The 22,118-nt window shown below is 28.0% G+C and overlaps 1 protein-coding gene across 2 annotated transcripts in view; it reads left to right on the forward strand.

The window, feature by feature from the left end:
* Positions 1-16,537: 16,537 nt before the first annotated feature.
* The window catches only part of apt (apontic), an 85,367-nt gene continuing 79,786 nt past the window's right edge, over positions 16,538-22,118 (forward strand). Inside the window, exon 1 of one of the 2 annotated variants that reach the window (XM_065511905.1) lies at positions 16,538-16,738. In XM_065511905.1, the coding sequence (XP_065367977.1) occupies positions 16,736-16,738 (3 nt within the window). In that variant the 5' untranslated portion in view covers positions 16,538-16,735. The remainder of the gene's footprint in view (positions 16,739-22,118) is intronic. The other variant, XM_065511904.1, reaches the window with a different exon arrangement.

The following is a 22,118-nucleotide window of genomic DNA, read 5'->3' on the forward strand; positions in this document are numbered from 1 at the left end:
TTATTCTAATACAATTAAACGACTAATTCATTTTAATTTGATTTGAAAATTTCATTTAAAAATTATCGAATAATTTGAAATCCTTTTTATCCCTAACTTTAAAATTTAATTGTTTTATAAAAAATGTTGTCGTTATTTATGTTCAATTGAATAAAATCCAATTTTTACCATATTTTTCCTAGTTTTGGCTAACGATTCAAAATTTATTCGAATAATTTTAATAGACTAATTTAGGTTTCTATAAATTTACGTTATTTATGCTTAATTTGGATTATATCTAAACAAACAAAAAATTATATTTTTCGAATAATTTGAAACGATTAATTTATAAATATCTAGATTTTTAATTCTTAATTAGGATATTATCAAAATATTTTAATTATTCGAATATAATTTTAAAATTATGTATAATCGAAATTAAACATTCAAAACATAAATATTAGAGTAAAATAAATTAATCGATTAATTTTATTTGAATAATTTTTTTTATGATCGGAAAAATGTTAAAATTATTTTTTAACGAATAATCGTTGAAATTTGTATTAATAAACTAAATAGAGAATAAATAAATAATAAAGAAAAAATTAATTTAATCAGTATTCTTTAAATTAATTAATGCATAATTTTAAACTTGAATTTAAAAATTATTCGAATATCTTTTATTGGTTTAATATTTTAAATATTTTTTAATCGTAATATTGTAATTTATTTGTTTAAAATAACAAATTTTAAGCTTGATATTTTTTTCTATTGTGTAAAACCAATTTTTACATTAATGTTCCCCTTTTTTGGCTAACGATTCTAACGTTAATATCATATAAATTTGAGACTTATTCCTTTATAATTAATCGATTCATTTATTTTGTTCGAACAAATTGAATCTATTAATTTAGATTTATGAAATTAATTTAAAATTATTCGGAAAATATTTGCAAACTTTTTTATTAGTAATTTTCAAAAAAATAATTAATTTGATTAAAATAATAAATTCTTTCAATAATTTTATAATTTGTTCAGCAAGGATTCGAATAATTTTAAGCGATTTTTAATATTTAAAAATTAAAGTTTTATATGCTAAATTTGGGAAAAAAAATAAACTAAAAAATTAATTTTGAGAAATTTAAAATCAAACATAAAAATTATTCTAAATAAAATAATTTAGTCAACTAATTTATAAAATAATATTTTGCAAAAAAAGTCAAAATTTGTATGTTTTGAGTTACAAAACATTTATTTTGATACATAACGAACTCGCATCCCACTAAGAGACCAAATAGGTTTTCAAGGAAAATATCTAAGCTTTATTTTTTTAAAAAAAGTGCCCTTTTTGAAAAAAAAAGTTTAAAAAGTTTTTGATTTCGGAAAAAAATATTAAAAAATTTTTATTTTTTTTTTAATATTTTTTTCGAAAGATTGAAGAAAGAGCTATCTAAACTATTTGGGACACATTTTGCTAAGAACAATAGGTAATAAGTTACATGGACAAGAAAAAACACCTGCTTGGCCAAAATGTAAAATTTTGACCCCCTCTAACTCAGAGAGTTCTCGACCTATCTTGTTGAAAAATTGTGTCTGAATTATCCAATAGAACTAACCTTGGTGCAAATTTCATCCCGATCGGAAGGCATTTCAAAAGTTGGTCACTTGACACGAAATGTCCCATATATTTATTTAATTTAATTAAATGCAGGTTTAAAACTGCATTTAAAAAATAATTTTGAGAAATTCACAATCAAACATAAACATTATTCGAATATAATTAATCGATTAATTTATTTTATAGAAATAATTTTAATCGCTTTTTTTTAAAAAAATATTTTTTCGTTCAATATTTTACATTTTACCCGTAATATTAAAATTTATTAATTTAAATAGTAAATTTTAGACTAGATTTGTGTTAACACAATTATATAAAGCCTAATTATTAGATTAATTTTAGTATTTTTGGTAAACGTTTCAAAATTTATTCGAATAATTTTAATCGATCAATTCATATTTCTGAAAGTTTACGTTTTTCATGCTTAATTTCTGGTATTGAGATTATTACAATCTAAAAAACAGATTATTCGATTAAAATGAATCGATTAATTTATTTTATTCCCATCGACTAAAATATTCTGAAAATTTAAGTTTTTAAATCATAATTAAAAAATGTATTCTAGCTCAATAAAATTCATTGTTTTATAAGATTATTCGAATAATTTTATTATTTTAAATTAATCGAATAATTTATTTTAATCGATTAATTTATATTTTTCAAAATTTTAATGCCTAATCGTATAATTTTTATTCGCTAAATATTTGAAGATTTGTAAAATGTAAAATTCTAAAATAAAATTTTTAGAAACTGAGATGAAATAAAACAAGTCAAGGTTCTATATTCGGCTGTGCCGAATATTATCCTACCATTATGATACCATTTGTTTTGTGAAATCCAAATTTCTAAGATGCGTTATATTTTAACCGATATAAAGATGGATTATTAATGAATATACTTCATACTTTTATTACCCACTGTACTTTGCATTCAAATATATTTAGTATTAAAACTTTTCATAGTATTCTTGTTTGTTAAAATTATTCTCTCAAGTACTTATAAGATACTAGATGATTATAATACAAATACTTACTTACTTGCTTCGTGTACATTATTTAGCTTAAGTAGATTTTGAATTTCTATCGAACAACAAAAAAACACCACCTTTACAGATGCAGATACAACGGCTCTCTCATACATAGATACACGCAAATACTCCAACATGATGTACATCAGTCAATACATAGATAGAGGTTACTTGATGTATAAAATGCATTAGTTTCAGGTTAAAATACCTTTTTTTTGCTGCTGCTTTAATCTTCTCAAAAACCTTTAATTGTTGATGAACTACGAGACATTTATTTTGTATGTAAAAGATTTTTCTTCTTTTTTGTTTTGTTCAAAATTTTAATTCTGCTCCTTTTTTTATGAAAAATTACATTTTTTAAGATTGATATTTGAAGATTAAATGATTTCTTATGTTACACAAATCAAAAAAAGAAAAAAAAGAAAGAAATAACAACTAAAATGTATTTTGTTTGGTTTTTAAGTAAAAATTAAAAGAAATCATTTAAAATACTTAAGGTGTGTCCACATTGTATTGAAATTTGATTACAAGAGATTTGTTGGGACAAAATAATGAACTTGGTTTTTGTTTTATAAATATTTTTCTGAAGATTTCAATAATTTGATATAGATTTGAAATAACAACAAAATCAAATTGATAATTTATTAATATTGAGTCATTGCCAGGAATCAGAAGTAGCTCTTAAAGGTCATTCATTTATCACACATCACGTTTCAAATTTATAGTGTTCACTTTTTAACTCATTTGAAGAAATCAAAAATCATTTCATTTCCTGCCTTAAGACTAAATTCAAGCTTGTAACGTTTTCACAATTTCATTACATACTTTACATATTAAAGAGTTTCTTTAGTTTTATTTCTCCATTTCTTACACATTTTCACAAGGTGATTAAAATCTTGGTTCCTTTTGTTACCTGTTTTAACTAAAATAAATAAACAAATAAATAAAACACGTACCTGTCTCTAGTTCATGCATGTTTGATTTAAACATCACTTGGAAATCCTTTTAAACATCCGTATAAATAAACGTACTCGTATTTTTGTATGTATTTTAAAGATGAATAATGATTTGAAAATTTTAAAGAGTTTTCCAAACCGTAAATGACTGATAAGAATTACTCCACACAGACTACACTAGACTTGTCAGTAATATGTCATTGACAGTCAAAATCACTATGAATTCTTCAAAAATTACTCAAACATTGAAAATTGGACGCCAGTTAGAAATTTAGATACTTTTTTTGAAAAAGAAAACAACAACACAAATTAACAGTCATTAATTTTAATTGATTTCTTTGTAGAAGTAAAGTCCTTTGGCTTTAATTGCTGGCACACATTGCAGGATTAATTAACAAACATTCTGCAGACATTTAATTGTAGCAATTAAATTTTAGTTGGCTAAACTAAAATGTAATCAGTTGATCAATTTAAATGTAAATAATTTTTCTATATTTTACGTATGTTGGCTAGTTGAAATCATGGACCGATATTGACCATTTTCAATACCAAACAAAACTTTCAAGTTGAAAGTTTCAATAGAGAGTATTTCAGCTAACTTCTTTCGTTTGAGCCCCATCGTGTTTTCAAGATACAGACAGACGGACGGACGGACATAACTAGATCGTCATAGAATCTTATAGGGACCCAGAATATATACTAATGTAGTATCAGAGCCACACTGATGGTGGATATAAAAAAGTTAACAAAATTCGTGTAAAAACGAAAGATTATGCTTAACAATCTTAAAAATCCTATTTGGCATAATTTTTACCAAATTCGATTTCCATTTCTTAATTTATATGCCAACGAATTCATTCCAGTTCTAGATAATGCTATGACGATCTTACCATCTTGGAGCACAACATCTGTTTACTTCGGCAGATCTCTCCAATTTTTTGTTAAAATACAACTCGAATTGGATCCAATATCTATAAAGTTATTTTCATCAAAACTATCACATAAAACAATTGTATTAAAATTATAAAAATAAATAATGCAATAACGTATTTAATTTTTGAATCCATATACCAAAAATATTTTTGGTTTTGGGTATAAAATCATATATTGGCATTTCAACGATCAAGAACGCGACATTTGAACGCCTGTAATGTGAACAAAAATTAAACAAAAATCTTAACAATGTGTTCTCTTGTTTGTTTCCATTTTTCGATAGCATTTTAGTAGTACTATGTTTTGTTGTTTTCAATTTATTATCAATAAACTTAGGATCAAAAACTCGTTTTCGAATTCATCTAGAAAAATACAAAACTCTACGAATAGGAAAATATTTTTTTGAAGCAATTTTAACTTAGCATGATTTAGCACGCTACATATTTTCTTCTCGAGGTTGTAATAGGGATGCATACTAGTAATTTTAAATAGTTCTTTCATAACTTAACCTTTGAATGTTTAACTAAGCCCACCGATAATATCGCGCAACTTTTTCTGTCTTTCTTTCAATAGCTTCTTTTAGTGTTTGCCAACTTCGATTGCTCTTCGCAGCTGCTTTAGCGTAATATTATTAATAATTTAGTGATTCTGCTTTATTTTTCATAAGAACCACATTGTTGCTTCATTCTATGTTAATATAATAAAAGCATTTGGTTTTAAAAAAAAGATTCACTTACTATAGTGAACGCGACAAATTTTGAAAATCAAAATAAAATGTTTGGTGTGCTTTACTATTTTTTAGTTAAAGCCACACAATTTGGAGACACTGTATTAGATCGCAATCGCGGAGTTTTATTAACAAAGAATGTTGTAGGTACAAGAACGCGACATAACAAACATGAACAAAATCAAATTAGCCGAGCTTTGTTTAACATATGTTTGCAAAAATACTTTAAGAAATTTTATTGATTTTAACAAAATTAAACATTTAAATGCAATACAAGTCAAAATACGTCAAATCCCTCCAAAAAACGTCTTAAGAAATTTGTATTTTTTAGTATTTTACAGCAGTAAAAACATAAATAACACTGTCCAACAAATTGAGACTTTTTGATTGGAACAGAACAGCGACCCTATAATTCTGAAAGGGTCATGGGCATGTTGAGTATATCATTTTTGTATAATTAACTTATAGTCCAGCTGGTCTGAAGTTTTTTTTGCAGTGGGTCAAAAATTTTAATTTTTTGATCTAAGGTAGCATTATACTAACTGAAAAAAATATTGTAAGTTAATATCTGAGAGAATTCTTATTGTCAGAGTTATATTGTGGAATTTTATGGGGATCATTTTTGTGGAAGATCTTAACCCCCTAGCTCCTATCTTTAGGGGTCAAATTGAACCCTTTTTCGAGAAAATTGAAAAAAGTCCTTTCAAGAAGAACACTTAAGGATTAAAATATTCTACGAAAATTTTTGCCGTAAAATTTCATTGGGGGTCACCAAAGACACAAAAGTTGTAAATAGAGGCCTTTACGCTTAATTAGCAAAATTACACGCCATATCGGGTCTCACATTTTTTAAAAATATCTCCAAAAATCCAAGTGTGATCCGAATGAGCTGAAATTTAAAATGTAAATAGTCCATAAGGAAATCTACAAAATATATGTAAATATGTATATGTAAGTTATCTCTTTTAGTTCAAGAGATATTTAGGTTTATTTATTTTTTTCTAATTCTGTTTTTTAGATATGGCGGGCCTACGAAGGTTCGAAATTTTTTTTTTAGATATTATCTATATTTGCTATAAAATTTCGAAAACAATAAAAATAACATGCTAACAGTTATCTCATCCCTATAAAAAGTTACACGCATCCAAAGTTGGAAAATGAAAAAATTGCCATATTTTTTAAATTTTTTCCAAAAAAGTCCCTATATTTTTTCTTTTGTAGAAAAAAATTTTCTTCGGGACTATATAAAATAAAATTTGAGAACCTAATGCAAAAGCGTGTAAAGTAAAACTTGGCTCACTTAAATGGACCTAGTCGCCTCCAGACTTATCCAAACTTTTACAATTTAAAAAAAATTTTGGTTTCAGTTAAAAATTATAAAAAGGCAAAGCACCGATCCTCGAAAAGGCATCATGCTTATATAGCCCTATATATTACTCAAATACGTGCAAAGTTATTTTGCTATTCTACGTTAAATAAGTAGTTTTATGAGTTCTTACTCCCAAATGTTGAGTATTGCGAAATGTGTATAATTTTTGAAACTGCTGATTTATTATTGTATACTTATCACAGATAGTTTTTTGCTACAATACAGCACTTCTGGATCTTTATAGATAGCGGAGTCCCTCTGTATGTTGAAATCAACTTTCCTTAGCCCCCAAATAACTTAAATAATTGATTCATACATCTAAATATCCGCTATAGAACCGGTTCGGTTTCTAATTAAAATCGAGAAAGGAAAGGAAAAAACAGGACAATTTCGATTTTTGGCCTATTATCTATATCTGGATTATAAAGTCATTAATATAGACAATATAGATATCTAATGATAGATATTTCAAAGACCTATAAAAGGCCATTGTAAGTTGGACATACAATGGGTCAAAATCGGGAAAAATGGTTTTTAACACGAATTTTTTTTTAAAAAAAATTTTAAATAAAAAATGTTCCTGGAAAATAAAAATTGATGACACATTATCAGACAAATTTTTGTCCATACAAATCGGCCCACTCTAATAATATACAGATATACACGAGGAGCCGCAGAACAAAAGGTACTTTTTCGATTTTTTTTACAAATTTTTTTTTTTTGGTATTTTTATAATATTTGCATTGAAATCTTCTAGAAAAAATCAATTTCCCAAAACTTTGAAATTTTCAAAAAAGTACCTTTTGTTCAGCTCACATATGTATAAATTAAAATAAATATTAAAATATTCTTCTTCCTTGCAGAATTTTAAATGTTTCCATTGTTTTGCCCATGCTTTGGAGTATGGTTAATTCAAAAATATTGCTACTCATAAATAGTGCTTTAAATTTGTATCTTGTTTGATTTTTTTAGAATTCAAATTCTTGAATGCTCATTTTTATACCCTTCATCTTCGTGAGAAGGGTATATATGTATAAGTTTGTCATTCCGTTTATAATTTCCACAGTATAATTTTCCGACCCTATAAAGATTATATATAGCGGAGTCGATTAAGCCATGTCCGTCTGTCTGTCTTTCTGTCTGTTGAATTCAACTTTCCGAAGCCCCCAAATAACATACATACATCAATAACTCCGGAATTCTTCCGGCTCGGTTGCTATTTAAAATCGAGAAAATCGGTCTACAAATGGCTGAGATATAAGGAAAAAACCAGGACAACATCGATTTTTGACCTATATCTGGATTACTAAGTCATTAATATAGACAATATGGATATCTAATGATAGATATTTCAAAGACCTTTGCAATGACGTACATAAGACCATAGTAAGTTGGACCTACAATGGCTCAAAATGGGAAAAATATTTTTTAAACCGAATTTTTTTTTACCAAAAGTTTCGCAAAATTTAAAAAAAAAATTGAAAAACAAAAAAAAAATTGAAAATTTTTTAAAAAAAATTAAAAAATTCGAAAAATTCTTTTTTACAAAAACTGAAAAAGACCATAGGAAATTGGATCCATAGAGAACATAGAGCGGAAACTAGAAAAAAACTCAAAAAAGTTACACATACGAGTGTTGTTTTTGTTTTCACATAGTTTTTTCTACTAATACATTCTCACCACTTAGGTTTCTGACAACTGAGTTAGATCTTTGACAGGAGAGTTTCCGCTCTATGTCTATTCTCTATGGTTGGATCTACAATGAGTCAAAATCAGAAAAAATATTTTTAAACCGAATTTTTTTTTACCAAATGACGTACATAAGACCATAGTAAGTTGGACCTACAATGGCTCAAAATGGGAAATAATGTTTTTTAACCCGAATTTTTTATTACCAAAAGTTTCGCTAAATTTTTACAAAAAAAATTGAAAAAACAAAATTTTTTAAATTTAAAAAAAAAAATTAAAAAAGAATTCGAAAAATTCTGTTTTACAAAAACTGAAAAAGACCATAAAGTTGGACCTACAATGAATCAAAATCAGAAAAAATATTTTTAACAAGTTTTTTTTTCGCTAAATATTTAAAAAAATTGAAAAAATTCGCAACATCCGAATATAGCTTTCTTACTTGTTTTGAAAGGATAGGGATACAAAATGCCCAAAAATCAGTGCCGGTATTAAATTGGTGCTGGGTATATAAGATTTCAATATAATGTAAAAATTATTTGTTTATTAACATTTTAAGTTCCGGTTCCTTTTTGTGGAAATTCTCATATATAATTCTGTGTTGCACCAAATTTTTAATTATACATTACCAACAACATTGTAATATTACAAGATACACAACTCATACAATAGTTTGTGAATCTAACAATTGTTACCAATCTTATATATTTCTCTCAATGTTTTTTTTTTTTTTTTGACAGATTGAGTTTACGATGCCAATCGACTGAGCTTTCCTAGGCGTGCCATCTCAAATAAACAAACTTCTCAATAAGATATCGCTAATATGTATCATCCAAACATACTACATATTTATGAAATCTGTTACAAACACTGAGAATATTATTTACATAAATTATTTTGGTTTCTTTCATTAAAAATTTCCCCTTCGCAATGAATCTGTTTCCAATGCTTCTAGTCTAGATTTAAGTTTGATTTTTCATAACATAACAATGTACATATACGGATTGCTGAAGATTGTTGTTTGTGTGTGTTTTACATAATTATTATGCTGAATTATAAGATTCAAATAACAATCATTGTTCCATCACAGTCATATACTCGCAACCATCATTATTGTCATCATCATCACCATTTATTTTAAATTTATACGAAGTGCGAGTACATGACTACGCGTGTAGCATTAAATAGCTCACTCAGTCACCCTATCACCTACTCACTCACTCACTCGCTCAGTCAGTCACTAAACGACAACAATGATGACGCTGTTACAATAATAATTATGATTGTTATTGTTATTATTATTTTTTCAACGTAGTTTTTGCTTTTGTTTTTATTTCATTTCTTTCTTCTTCATTCTACATTACAATATTTATGTACGTTTGTATTTTTGTTGTTGTTCCATATTTCTATTCTGTTTTTGTTTTGCCCAATATTTTTACTACTATTTTTGCTCTTACTCGTGTTGTTGTTGTTATTGTTGCCACTAGTAAGTTCGAGTACGAGTACTTGCATGTGTTTTTGTTATTGTACTTATGATTCTATTACAACAGTGAGTAAATTTTTGCACATTGTTTGATTATTGTAAAAAAAAAATGTTGTTGGAGAGCGTATATTTTGGGAATGTCATGTTATTCTCTTTCATGCACGTGCTAATATTACAATTAATAACTGAACTTAACATTGGTTCATATAATTTTTGACTAATTTAACTTATTTTCTCTACATTATTCTTTACTGCAAATAAACATTAAGCTTCTCATATTTATGTAAATGTAATAACAAACATTTTCTAAATATTAATTTTCATTTAATACAATTTATTTAGTGTAATTGTTAAAAGGGTTGTTATTATAATTATTCCATGTAAATATCATGCTAAATGTGTTAAAGAGCATAACATTAGTAAGGGGAAGAGATTTTCAAATTAACAGAGCATGTTAACAGAGTTTGCTATGTATGTAATAATACTTAACAGTTAGAATCAATTACATATTTAATTTGTAATACTTATAATTGTGCACAGTGGAATGTTTTAAATAAAATTTTGATTAATTTTTTTTACTTCAAGGAAATTTTCATAATTTGACAAACTCGAGTGGGAAAATTTAATAAAATTGGTTTTCCTTGTAAATTAAATAATGGAATAAAAGTTTATTACATAAGTACAATGAATGACAATACAATGGAAAACTATTATACCTATAGGTATTCATTCATTTCAGTTTTCAAAAACATGACCTTTTACCAAATATATAGGTATGTATTTATGTGTATTTCTAAGATAAATTAAAATATACTAGGATTTCTATTAAAATACAGTAAATTGTAGCTTTCCTTTAAATAGACCGAATACTTTTGATTGCAAATAAAAGCTGTTTAGTAGTTTGAAATTATTTTGAAAATCAGACATAGCCAAATTGTATTCCGCGATGAGTCCCATTTTTGGCTAAACGAGTTTGTTTAACAAAATACCCTACAGACTCCATTACATCCAGATAAATGCATCATTTGGTGCGGTTTATATGCTCGAGGCAGCATCCTTATTTCTTCAAAAATGGTCAATGATATTTTGTTTGAAAATATGATCCCAATGAGACGTGTTTTCAACAGGATGGCGTTACGTGCCATACGGCGACCGCAACCATCGATGTACTAAAATCAAATTTTCGTAATAACTTAATTTCGAGAAATGGATCTGTCAATTGGACTCCAAGGTCGTGCGATTTAACGCCTCTCGATTATTTTTAGTGTTATTTGTGACATACGCAATGCTCGGAAATGGACAGCCGCGGTGACCATATGGCTGAAATCATTTTCAAATTATATCGGGCTTAAAAAACCACCCTTTACATATCCACTTATATCATTTTTGAACATACATACATATGTATTTGCGAAGATCTTGTCTGACATGCCTCGGGGGTGACTATAACACTATTAAATGGAAGGTGGGGAGGTTCCTCCGATGATGTTCTTGATGAAACTGGCGAGAAATCAAGCTGAAGTGTTCCTTGACTGCAATAAATTGGTTTCGTCGTGAATATGGTGTTCCGGGGACATCCTGAGGGCAGAATTTCGGCATATTAGAACATTATTCCGCTGTATATCACTCAGCGATGGTGACCACACTGGAGCCGCATTATTTACCACTGACCGGCCAATCTTATATGTAGCCAACAAGGTTTCTTTGTCCAGATCCCCTGTGCTGTCAGCGAGTGATTTGAGTACCTTGTTTCTACTTCGCAATTTATACGAGATTGCAGTGGCATGTCGACAGGCAGTGAAGATGTAGAACGTTACACCCAAAATTTTAGGATGTTTTTCAGTAACTATGGAGTGTCATTATGTCCATGGACATTATTTCAATGGACACTATGACATGCCACCCTTGGTTTCTATCTCTGGGAAAAAACCTTTTTTTTTGTACATGTCGCGTGCTAAATCAAAGGTTGAACATTTATTTTTTGTAGCGATCTAGATCGTAAGATTTCTTTAATTTTATTAAAGGCGTCCGAATGTCACGTTCAGAACCGTGGAAAATAATAATGTAGTTTTATTTAAAATCAGTAGTGCTTCCAAACCTTATGCCTAAATTGTTTGCCAACCGCTTTTTCTAGATGTACATACGTGATCTATTTGATACGAAAAATCACCACAAAAACTAACAATCGCACCACAGTTTTTACCCTAAACTGCTTAATAAAAACATACAAATTATGTGAGAGATTCATTTATGTATATTCGTGTAAGAGTAATTCCAACAAATATTATTCTGAGAGAGTAACATGCAATTAAAATTACACTGTTAAAAGAAAGAGAGCAACCATTATATATATATACAAATATATTTGTTTTTAATTGCAAATTATTTTTATTTAAATCATAACTTCATTTTTGTATATGATTACAATTTTTTGCTTTTATTCTGTTCTAAAAATTCTACTTGCTCCTCCTGTTCGTTTATTTTTGTTTCTGTTTTATTCGTTTAGCATAAAACAATAACAATTAATATGTTCGTATTTTAATAAGAACAATAAGAAAAAATAAATTTTATCGAGAGTAAATAAGACGAAGATTTAGAGGAATCGTTTCTTTTATACCTAGATATATGAACAAACAGACGTACATTAATTTTTTTTATAAGTTTAAATTCTTAAAAGTATGTGTTAAAATATGTGCGTATTAGGGTGGTCCTTATTTTGTACTTATTCGATTTTCAATACTGCCAAGATCTAAAATTTTCTGCGGCATCTAGAAACCAAATGCTAAACATTTTAGCAAAATGGGAGAATGCAAAATTAGGGAATTAGAGGTAGCACATTTTATTTAAAGTTTCGAGTTTTGGGGTCAGAAAAATCCAACATAAAATAGTTATTGTTATTTCATTTAAACACATTTGTACATATGTTTAGATATAAAATACATATAAAAATTTTATGACCAAAAAAATCATAAAATTTCAAATTTTTTTTAATTAAAAAAAAATATTTTTTTTGGAAAAAATTCAAAATCAAACAACATTTTTTTTTGCAAAATTTTAAAATTTATTCGTCTAAAATAACAATTTTTAGACTGTGATTTATTTTCCTTGTCTATGAACTAATTGCTATAATAGCACTGTCCAACAGAATTTTTGGACCAGAATAGCGACCCTATAATTCTGAAAGGGCATATTGAGTAGATCATTTTCGTAGAATAAACTAATAGTCCAGCTGGTCTGAAGTGGGTCAAAGTTTTAATTTTTTGATTGAAGGGAGCATTATACTAACTGAAAAAAATGTTGTAAGTTAATGTCTGAGAGAATTCTTATTGTCCGAGTTGTATTGTGGATTTTTATGAGGATCATTTTTGTGGAAGATCTTACCACTCTATCATACTTGGATTTTTGGCGATTGTTTTTAACAAATATGACACCAGAGGTGGCGTGTAATTTTGCTAATTAAGCGTAAAGAGCTTTATTAACAACTTTTGGTGAACCCCACTGAAATCTTCCGGAAAATAATAAGTATAATATTTTAATCCTTAAATTTTCTCTAATAAATTATCCCCATAAAATTCCACTATTTAACACTGACAATAAGAATTCTCTCAGATCGATTAATTATTGTTTTTGTAAATTAACATTATTCCTATGCTTAATTTAAATTATATCACTATTTGAAAATCAATGTTGAGTCTAGACAATAGTTAATGAGAAAATTATTCGATTAGTTTATTTTATACGAATCATATTAATCGATTAATTATTAAATTTATAAAAAAAATCACACTTCTATTGTGTATTTTATTGATTGGTGTATGACTTAAAAATGCGAGATTTTTAAATTTTTTTAGCAGAATCGATTTTTTTTGGAAATAAATCTGGCATTTCTAAATTTGACGTGGACGTAGCCAAGGAGTATTCGTGTTTAGCGCTATTGGGACTCAAAGTACAGTACTTTCGACGTATAAAAGTTTTAAACACGTGCCATTTTTTGTTTCCATCCGAATTCCCGAGTTATATGCATTTCAAAATTTAAATTTTAAAATTTTGTCATACCTTGGCTTGCTTTTTTAAATATATAGGGCGTACTTTTGGACCGAATGGAGTTGAATTTTTTTTGTAGTTAGCCAAATAATTACCAGTTACAAATGATTTCAGAGCAATATCTATTATGAATCCAAAAATAAACGATTTTCAATTTAAAAAATTACAAAAGTAGTAGATTTTTGCTATTGTTTGGGCGAAAAGGTAACTCTTTTTTATACCCTTCACCTTCGTGAGAAGGGTATATATAAGTTTGTCATTCCGTTTGTAATTTCTACAATTTTTATTTCCGACCCTATAAAGTATATATATTCTGGATCCTTATAGATAGCGGAGTCGATTAAGCCATGTCCGTCTGTCTGTCTGTTGAAATCAATTTTCTGAAGACCCCAGATATCTTCGGGATCCAAATATTTAAAATCAGCAAAATCGGTCCACAAATGGCTGAGATATGAGGAAAAAACCAAGACAACCTCGATTTTTTACCTATTTTTGACCTATACCTGGATTACTAAGGCATTAATATAGACAATATGGATATCTAATGATAGATATTTCAAAGACATTTGCAACGTATATAAGACCATAGTAAGTTGGACCTACAATGGGTCAAAATCGGAAAAAAAATTTTTAACCCTAACTTTTTTTTTCAAAAAAAAAAATTTAAAAGAAAAAAAAATAAATTTTTTAAAATCTAAAAAAAAATTTTAAAATTTAAAAAAAAAAATTTTAAAAATTTAAAAAAAAAAAATTTAAAAATTTAAAATAACAACAGAAAATTTTTTTTTTCCAAAAAATTCAAAAATTAAATTTTGTTTACCTAAAAATATTTAAAATTTTAAGGTATAATTTGGTGAAGGGTATATAAGATTCGGCACAGCCGAATATAGCACTCTTACTTGTTTTTATTAAAAAAAAGCTTTATTTAAGAGGATATAACAATTTTATGTTTTTCTGTAAGGTATCTTTACGTAGAACATATTGATATAAAAACTATGTCTGCCCTACGCCCTTCGTAAATTGAGCTATGTTTTTTTTTATCAAATTTTCAACTTTGGGCCACATGTTCTAAAATCCTAAAGCTGGGATCAGAAAACGGAAGCAGTTTTGAAAACCTTGATGTGTTCCGTATTTATGCCCAAAATATTTTCCCAGCTCCGAAGGAAATGTGGACCCTATGGGCAAAATTGTAAATAATATAATTTTTGGGATTTTCGCTCCAATTTTTAGGAATTGGGGATGCCCTTTGACATTTTGACAATTTTTTTCCGCTTTGTTATTTATAATGACTTAAACATTTTTAAAATTTCATTGAGTTTTGTTAATAAATAAAGATTTTATTACATATTTATTGATTTCCTAAAACTAAAATTTGTATCAACATTTTAATAGGATTGCAAATATTAGGACCAATTTGATCCACATTTACAAGCAAAATCTCAATTAGATTAAAAAATATGCCACTTTTAAAACTCAGTCTTTCAAAAATATTGCACATTTTCTGAATTTTTTTTATAAATTTTCTTATTTTATACTAAAATATAATTCTTTCTTGGATAATATAGTTCCCCAACACTTTAAATAATATCTATGACATTTTAAATGTTATCCGATTTTGCGTAAATTTGTCAGCATTTGATTATTAGATGACAGAGAACAATTTAAGGGCCACCCTACTAGTGTGCATTTATAGCAGTTAAACTAAAATGTTAAATACAGAGTTTTAATGTGCTGCTAAAGTAGTATGTAGTTGTTGTTGTATTTTAAAGTGTGTGTGCGAGAGTGTGAGTCTGTGAGTATTTATGTTAGTTGGTTGGTTTGGTTGGCTGGCTAACAGTGTTGTGTGTTTGTTGGGTTGATTGTCGTGTTTGTTGTTTGAGAAAGAGAGTGTGTTGTAGCCAAGAAATTGATTTCATTAGTTTAGTACGGTTGTTTGTTTTGTTGTGTGTGGTGTTTTACATTTAATTTTTTTATATTTCATTTGTATTTGCCTGTAGATGTGTGTTTGTTTGCTAGCTGCTGTTGTTGTTGTTGGTTTTATTTTTGGTTATATTGTGTTGATTTAAATTTTTTTTCGAATTGCGCGCCCTTAGTCATTGACTAAACGTGCAACAGCAAACAAGCGTGAGCGGCAAAAAAAAGCAAAAAAATAATAATAATTAAAATTATTATATTAAAACGAAGAAGAAATTGTAGGAAGAAAATTAATATAAAGAAAAAACACAACAACCAACAACTACGGAAATTTTTAATGCATTACATATTAAAATAAAAATAACAACAAAATAAATTAACAAAAATTTCATTAAATTATGAAATAATTTTAAAGAAAAGTGTTTTTTAAAATACCAACATTTTTGTGTTTTTTTCTTTCTTTTGCAAAAATTTTAACTTTGCATGGAGTTTTTGTTTCTACGTTCTTTTTCACTCCTTGTTTTACTTATTTTGACTATTATATGACATTTATGCATATTATGTTTGAAAACATACACAGCAACAAAAACTACATACAACAATTAGCAAAAATATGACAAGTCAAGTCATATTGCTAAAATATTAATATAATTATAACAAATAACCATATGACAGTTATAATATTAAAAACAGAAAATAAATATTGAGAAAATAATATTTAATTAATAAATATTTGAAAAAAAATAAAACAAATTTATTTAACATAAAAAAAGTGATTTGTGATTGAACAGTGTTTTGAAAATTCAAAAAAAAAAGAAACAACAGAAAAAACAAAGTGTAAAAAACATTTCTCTTCCCCTCTAAAGGATTATTTTCATCATTTTGTCTGCCTTATTTTTGGATTATTTTCGGCAGCAGCTTTTTTACTACCGACTTCATAAATTTGTTTTTGTTTAAAAACAAAAGTAACGGATTATTTTAAACAACAACATCATTACAATGGTAAATATTTGCTAAAATGTTATTAATTTATGTTTGTAACTGAGTAAATTTTGAAAGATAAATGTTAAAATGCGTTTTTCTGTCCTGGCATAAAATAGCGATTAACCCTTTAATGCATATTGTTGCCAATTGTCTACAATCCAGTTCCACTTAATTTTAGACGAATATAAGCTTCAGAAAAATCAAATGGATTACGAAAAGTTTCAGCTAAAGAAATTCTTAATCAAACTAAAGCTAAAGGAAATATAATAAATAAAAATCAACTAAATATTTGATACTTTATAGAAAAATAAAAGTAAAAATCATGAATTTAAGGGTTAAGATATGATAAGTGAGTGAAGATAAATATGCCGAGTTAAATATGTTTCGACGTAAAACTTTACGTCATTACATATTTGCAAATATGTTTCGGCGTAACGCCTTACGTTATTACATATTTATAAATTCGTTTTTAGTATTTGTGACATATTTGCCAATTTAGGACATATTCACAAATATGTTTTGTTTTTTGTGACATATTTGCAATACTTACATACACTCATATTCAAAAACTATTTAATACATATTTTTAAAAAATAGCTTGTGGACAAACTATGATAGATGACAGGATGGGACATACCTCATTTTAAAGGGAAATGAACCAGCATTAGTCACCAACATAGCTCTTTTTCCAAAATTTCGTCTGACTATTTTTAATATTTTTTTGAAAATTTTAATTTTTCAATGTTGATCCTCGGAAGATTTTTCGACAATTCTGGACAAACTAAGATAGATGCCAGGATGGGACATACCTCATTTTAAAGGGAAATGAACCTGCATTATTCACCAACATAGCTCTTTTTCCAAAATTTCGTCTGACTATTTTTAATATTTTTTTGAAAATTTTAATTTTTCAATGTTGATCCTCGAAAGATTTTTCGACAATTCTGGACAAACTAGGATAGATGCCAGGATGGGACATACCTCATTTTAAAGGGAAATGAACCTGCATTAGTCACCAACATAGCTCTTTTTCCAAAATTTCGTCTGACTATTTTTAATATTTTTTTGAAAATTTTCATTTTTCAATGTTGATCCTTGGAACAATTTTCGACAATTCTGGACAAACTAAGATAGATGCCAGGGTGGGACATACCTCATTTTAATGGGAAATGAACCTGCATTATTCACCAACATAGCTCTTTTTCCAAAATTTCGTCTGACTATTTTTAATATTTTTTTGAAAATTTTCATTTTTCAATGTTGATCCTTGGAACAATTTTCGACAATTCTGGACAAACTAAGATAGATGCCAGGGTGGGACATACCTCATTTTAAAGGGAAATGAACCTGCATTAGTCACCAACATAGCTCTTTTTCCAAAATTTCGTCTGACTATTTTTAATATTTTTTTGAAAATTTTAATTTTTCAATGTTGATCCTTGGAACAATTTTCGACAATTCTGGACAAACTAAGATAGATGCCAGGATGGGACATACCTCCTTTTAAAGGGAAATGAACCAGCATTATTCACCAACATAGCTCTTTTTCCAAAATTTCGTCTGACTATTTTTAATATTTTTATGAAAATTTTAATTTTTCAATATTGATCCTCGGAAGAATTTTCGAAAATTGTGGACAAACTAAGATAGATGCCAGGATGGGACATACCTGATTTTAAAGGGAAATGAACCAGCATTAGTCATCAACATAGCTCTTTTTCCAAAATTTCGTCTGACTATTTTTAATATTTTTTTGAAAATTTTAATTTTTCAATGTTGATCCTCGGAAGATTTTTCGACAATTCTGGACAAACTAAGATAGATGCCAGGATGGGACATACCTCATTTTAAAGGGAAATGAACCTGCATTATTCACCAACATAGCTCTTTTTCCAAAATTTCGTCTGACTATTTTTAATATTTTTTTGAAAATTTTAATTTTTCAATGCTGATCCTCGAAAGATTTTTCGACAATTCTGGACAAACTAAGATAGATGCCAGGATGGGACATACCTCCTTTTAAAGGGAAATGAACCAGCATTATTCACCAACATAGCTCTTTTTCCAAAATTTCGTCTGACTATTTTTAATATTTTTATGAAAATTTTAATTTTTCAATGTTGATCCTCGGAAGATTTTTCGACAATTCTGGACAAACTAAGATAGATGCCAGGGTGGGACATACCTCATTTTAAAGGGAAATGAACCTGCATTATTCACCAACATAGCTCTTTTTCCAAAATTTCAACTGACTATTTTTAATATTTCTTTGAAAATTTTAATTTTTCAATGTTGATCCTTGGAACAATTTTCGAAAATTGTGGACAAACTAAGATAGATGCCAGGATGGGACATACCTGATTTTAAAGGGAAATGAACCTGCATTATTCACCAACATAGCTCTTTTTCCAAAATTTCGTCTGACTATTTTTAATATTTTTATGAAAATTTTAATTTTTCAATATTGATCCTCGGAAGAATTTTCGAAAATTGTGGACAAACTAAGATAGATGCCAGGATGGGACATACCTGATTTTAAAGGGAAATGAACCAGCATTAGTCATCAACATAGCTCTTTTTCCAAAATTTCGTCTGACTATTTTTAATATTTTTTTGAAAATTTTCATTTTTCAATGTTGATCCTTGGAAAAATTGTGGACAATTCTGGACAAACTAAGATAGATGCCAGGATGGGACATACCTGATTTTAAAGGGAAATGAACCAGCATTATTCACCAACATAGCTCTTTTTCCAAAATTTCGTCTGACTATTTTTAATATTTTTTTGAAAATTTTAATTTTTCAATGTTGATCCTTGGAACAATTTTCGACAATTCTGGACAAACTAAGATAGATGCCAGGGTGGGACATACCTCATTTTAAAGGGAAATGAACCTGCATTAGTCACCAACATAGCTCTTTTTCCAAAATTTCGTCTGACTATTTTTAATATTTTTTTGAAAATTTTCATTTTTCAATGTTGACCCTTGGAACAATTTTCGACAATTCTGGACAAACTAAGATAGATGCCAGGGTGGGACATACCTCATTTTAATGAGAAATGAACCTGCATTATTCACCAACATAGCTCTTTTTCCAAAATTTCGTCTGACTATTTTTAATATTTTTTTGAAAATTTTAATTTTTCAATGTTGATCCTCGAAAGATTTTTCGACAATTCTGGACAAACTAGGATAGATGCCAGGGTGGGACATACCTCATTTTAAAGGGAAATGAACCTGCATTAGTCACCAACATAGCTCTTTTTCCAAAATTTCGTCTGACTATTTTTAATATTTTTTTGAAAATTTTAATTTTTCAATGTTGATCCTTGGAACAATTTTCGACAATTCTGGACAAACTAAGATAGATGCCAGGGTGGGACATACCTCATTTTAAAGGGAAATGAACCTGCATTAGTCACCAACATAGCTCTTTTTCCAAAATTTCGTCTGACTATTTTTAATATTTTTTTGAAAATTTTCATTTTTCAATGTTGATCCTTGGAACAATTTTCGACAATTCTGGACAAACTAAGATAGATGCCAGGGTGGGACATACCTCATTTTAAAGGGAAATGAACCTGCATTATTCACCAACATAGCTCTTTTTCCAAAATTTCAACTGACTATTTTTAATATTTCTTTGAAAATTTTAATTTTTCAATGTTGATCCTTGGAACAATTTTCGAAAATTGTGGACAAACTAAGATAGATGCCAGGATGGGACATACCTGATTTTAAAGGGAAATGAACCTGCATTATTCACCAACATAGCTCTTTTTCCAAAATTTCGTCTGACTATTTTTAATATTTTTATGAAAATTTTAATTTTTCAATATTGATCCTCGGAAGAATTTTCGAAAATTGTGGACAAACTAAGATAGATGCCAGGATGGGACATACCTGATTTTAAAGGGAAATGAACCAGCATTAGTCATCAACATAGCTCTTTTTCCAAAATTTCGTCTGACTATTTTTAATATTTTTTTGAAAATTTTCATTTTTCAATGTTGATCCTTGGAAAAATTGTGGACAATTCTGGACAAACTAAGATAGATGCCAGGATGGGACATACCTGATTTTAAAGGGAAATGAACCAGCATTATTCACCAACATAGCTCTTTTTCCAAAATTTCGTCTGACTATTTTTAATATTTTTTTGAAAATTTTAATTTTTCAATGTTGATCCTTGGAACAATTTTCGACAATTCTGGACAAACTAAGATAGATGCCAGGGTGGGACATACCTCATTTTAAAGGGAAATGAACCTGCATTATTCACCAACATAGCTCTTTTTCCAAAATTTCGTCTGACTATTTTTAATATTTTTTTTGAAAATTTTAATTTTTCAATGTTGATCCTTGGAACAATTTTCGACAATTCTGGACAAACTAAGATAGATGCCAGGGTGGGACATACCTCATTTTAAAGGGAAATGAACCTGCATTAGTCACCAACATAGCTCTTTTTCCAAAATTTCGTCTGACTATTTTTAATATTTTTTTGAAAATTTTAATTTTTCAATGTTGATCCTTGGAACAATTTTCGAAAATTGTGGACAAACTAAGATAGATGCCAGGATGGGACATACCTGATTTTAAAGGGAAATGAACCAGCATTAGTCGCCAACATAGCTCTTTTTCCAAAATTTCGTCTGACTATTTTTAATATTTTTTTGAAAATTTTAATTTTTCAATGTTGATCCTCGAAAGATTTTTCGACAATTCTGGACAAACTAGGATAGATGCCAGGGTGGGACATACCTCATTTTAAAGGGAAATGAACCTGCATTAGTCACCAACATAGCTCTTTTTCCAAAATTTCGTCTGACTATTTTTAATATTTTTTTGAAAATTTTCATTTTTCAATGTTGATCCTTGGAACAATTTTCGACAATTCTGGACAAACTAAGATAGATGCCAGGGTGGGACATACCTCATTTTAAAGGGAAATGAACCTGCATTAGTCACCAACATAGCTCTTTTTCCAAAATTTCGTCTGACTATTTTTAATATTTTTTTGAAAATTTTAATTTTTCAATGTTGATCCTTGGAACAATTTTCGACAATTCTGGACAAACTAAGATAGATGCCAGGATGGGACATACCTCCTTTTAAAGGGAAATGAACCAGCATTATTCACCAACATAGCTCTTTTTCCAAAATTTCGTCTGACTATTTTTAATATTTTTATGAAAATTTTAATTTTTCAATATTGATCCTCGGAAGAATTTTCGAAAATTGTGGACAAACTAAGATAGATGCCAGGATGGGACATACCTGATTTTAAAGGGAAATGAACCAGCATTAGTCATCAACATAGCTCTTTTTCCAAAATTTCGTCTGACTATTTTTAATATTTTTTTGAAAATTTTAATTTTTCAATGTTGATCCTC

The sequence above is a fragment of the Calliphora vicina genome, chromosome 5 (genome assembly GCF_958450345.1).
Source record: "Calliphora vicina chromosome 5, idCalVici1.1, whole genome shotgun sequence".
NCBI lineage: Eukaryota > Metazoa > Arthropoda > Insecta > Diptera > Calliphoridae > Calliphora > Calliphora vicina.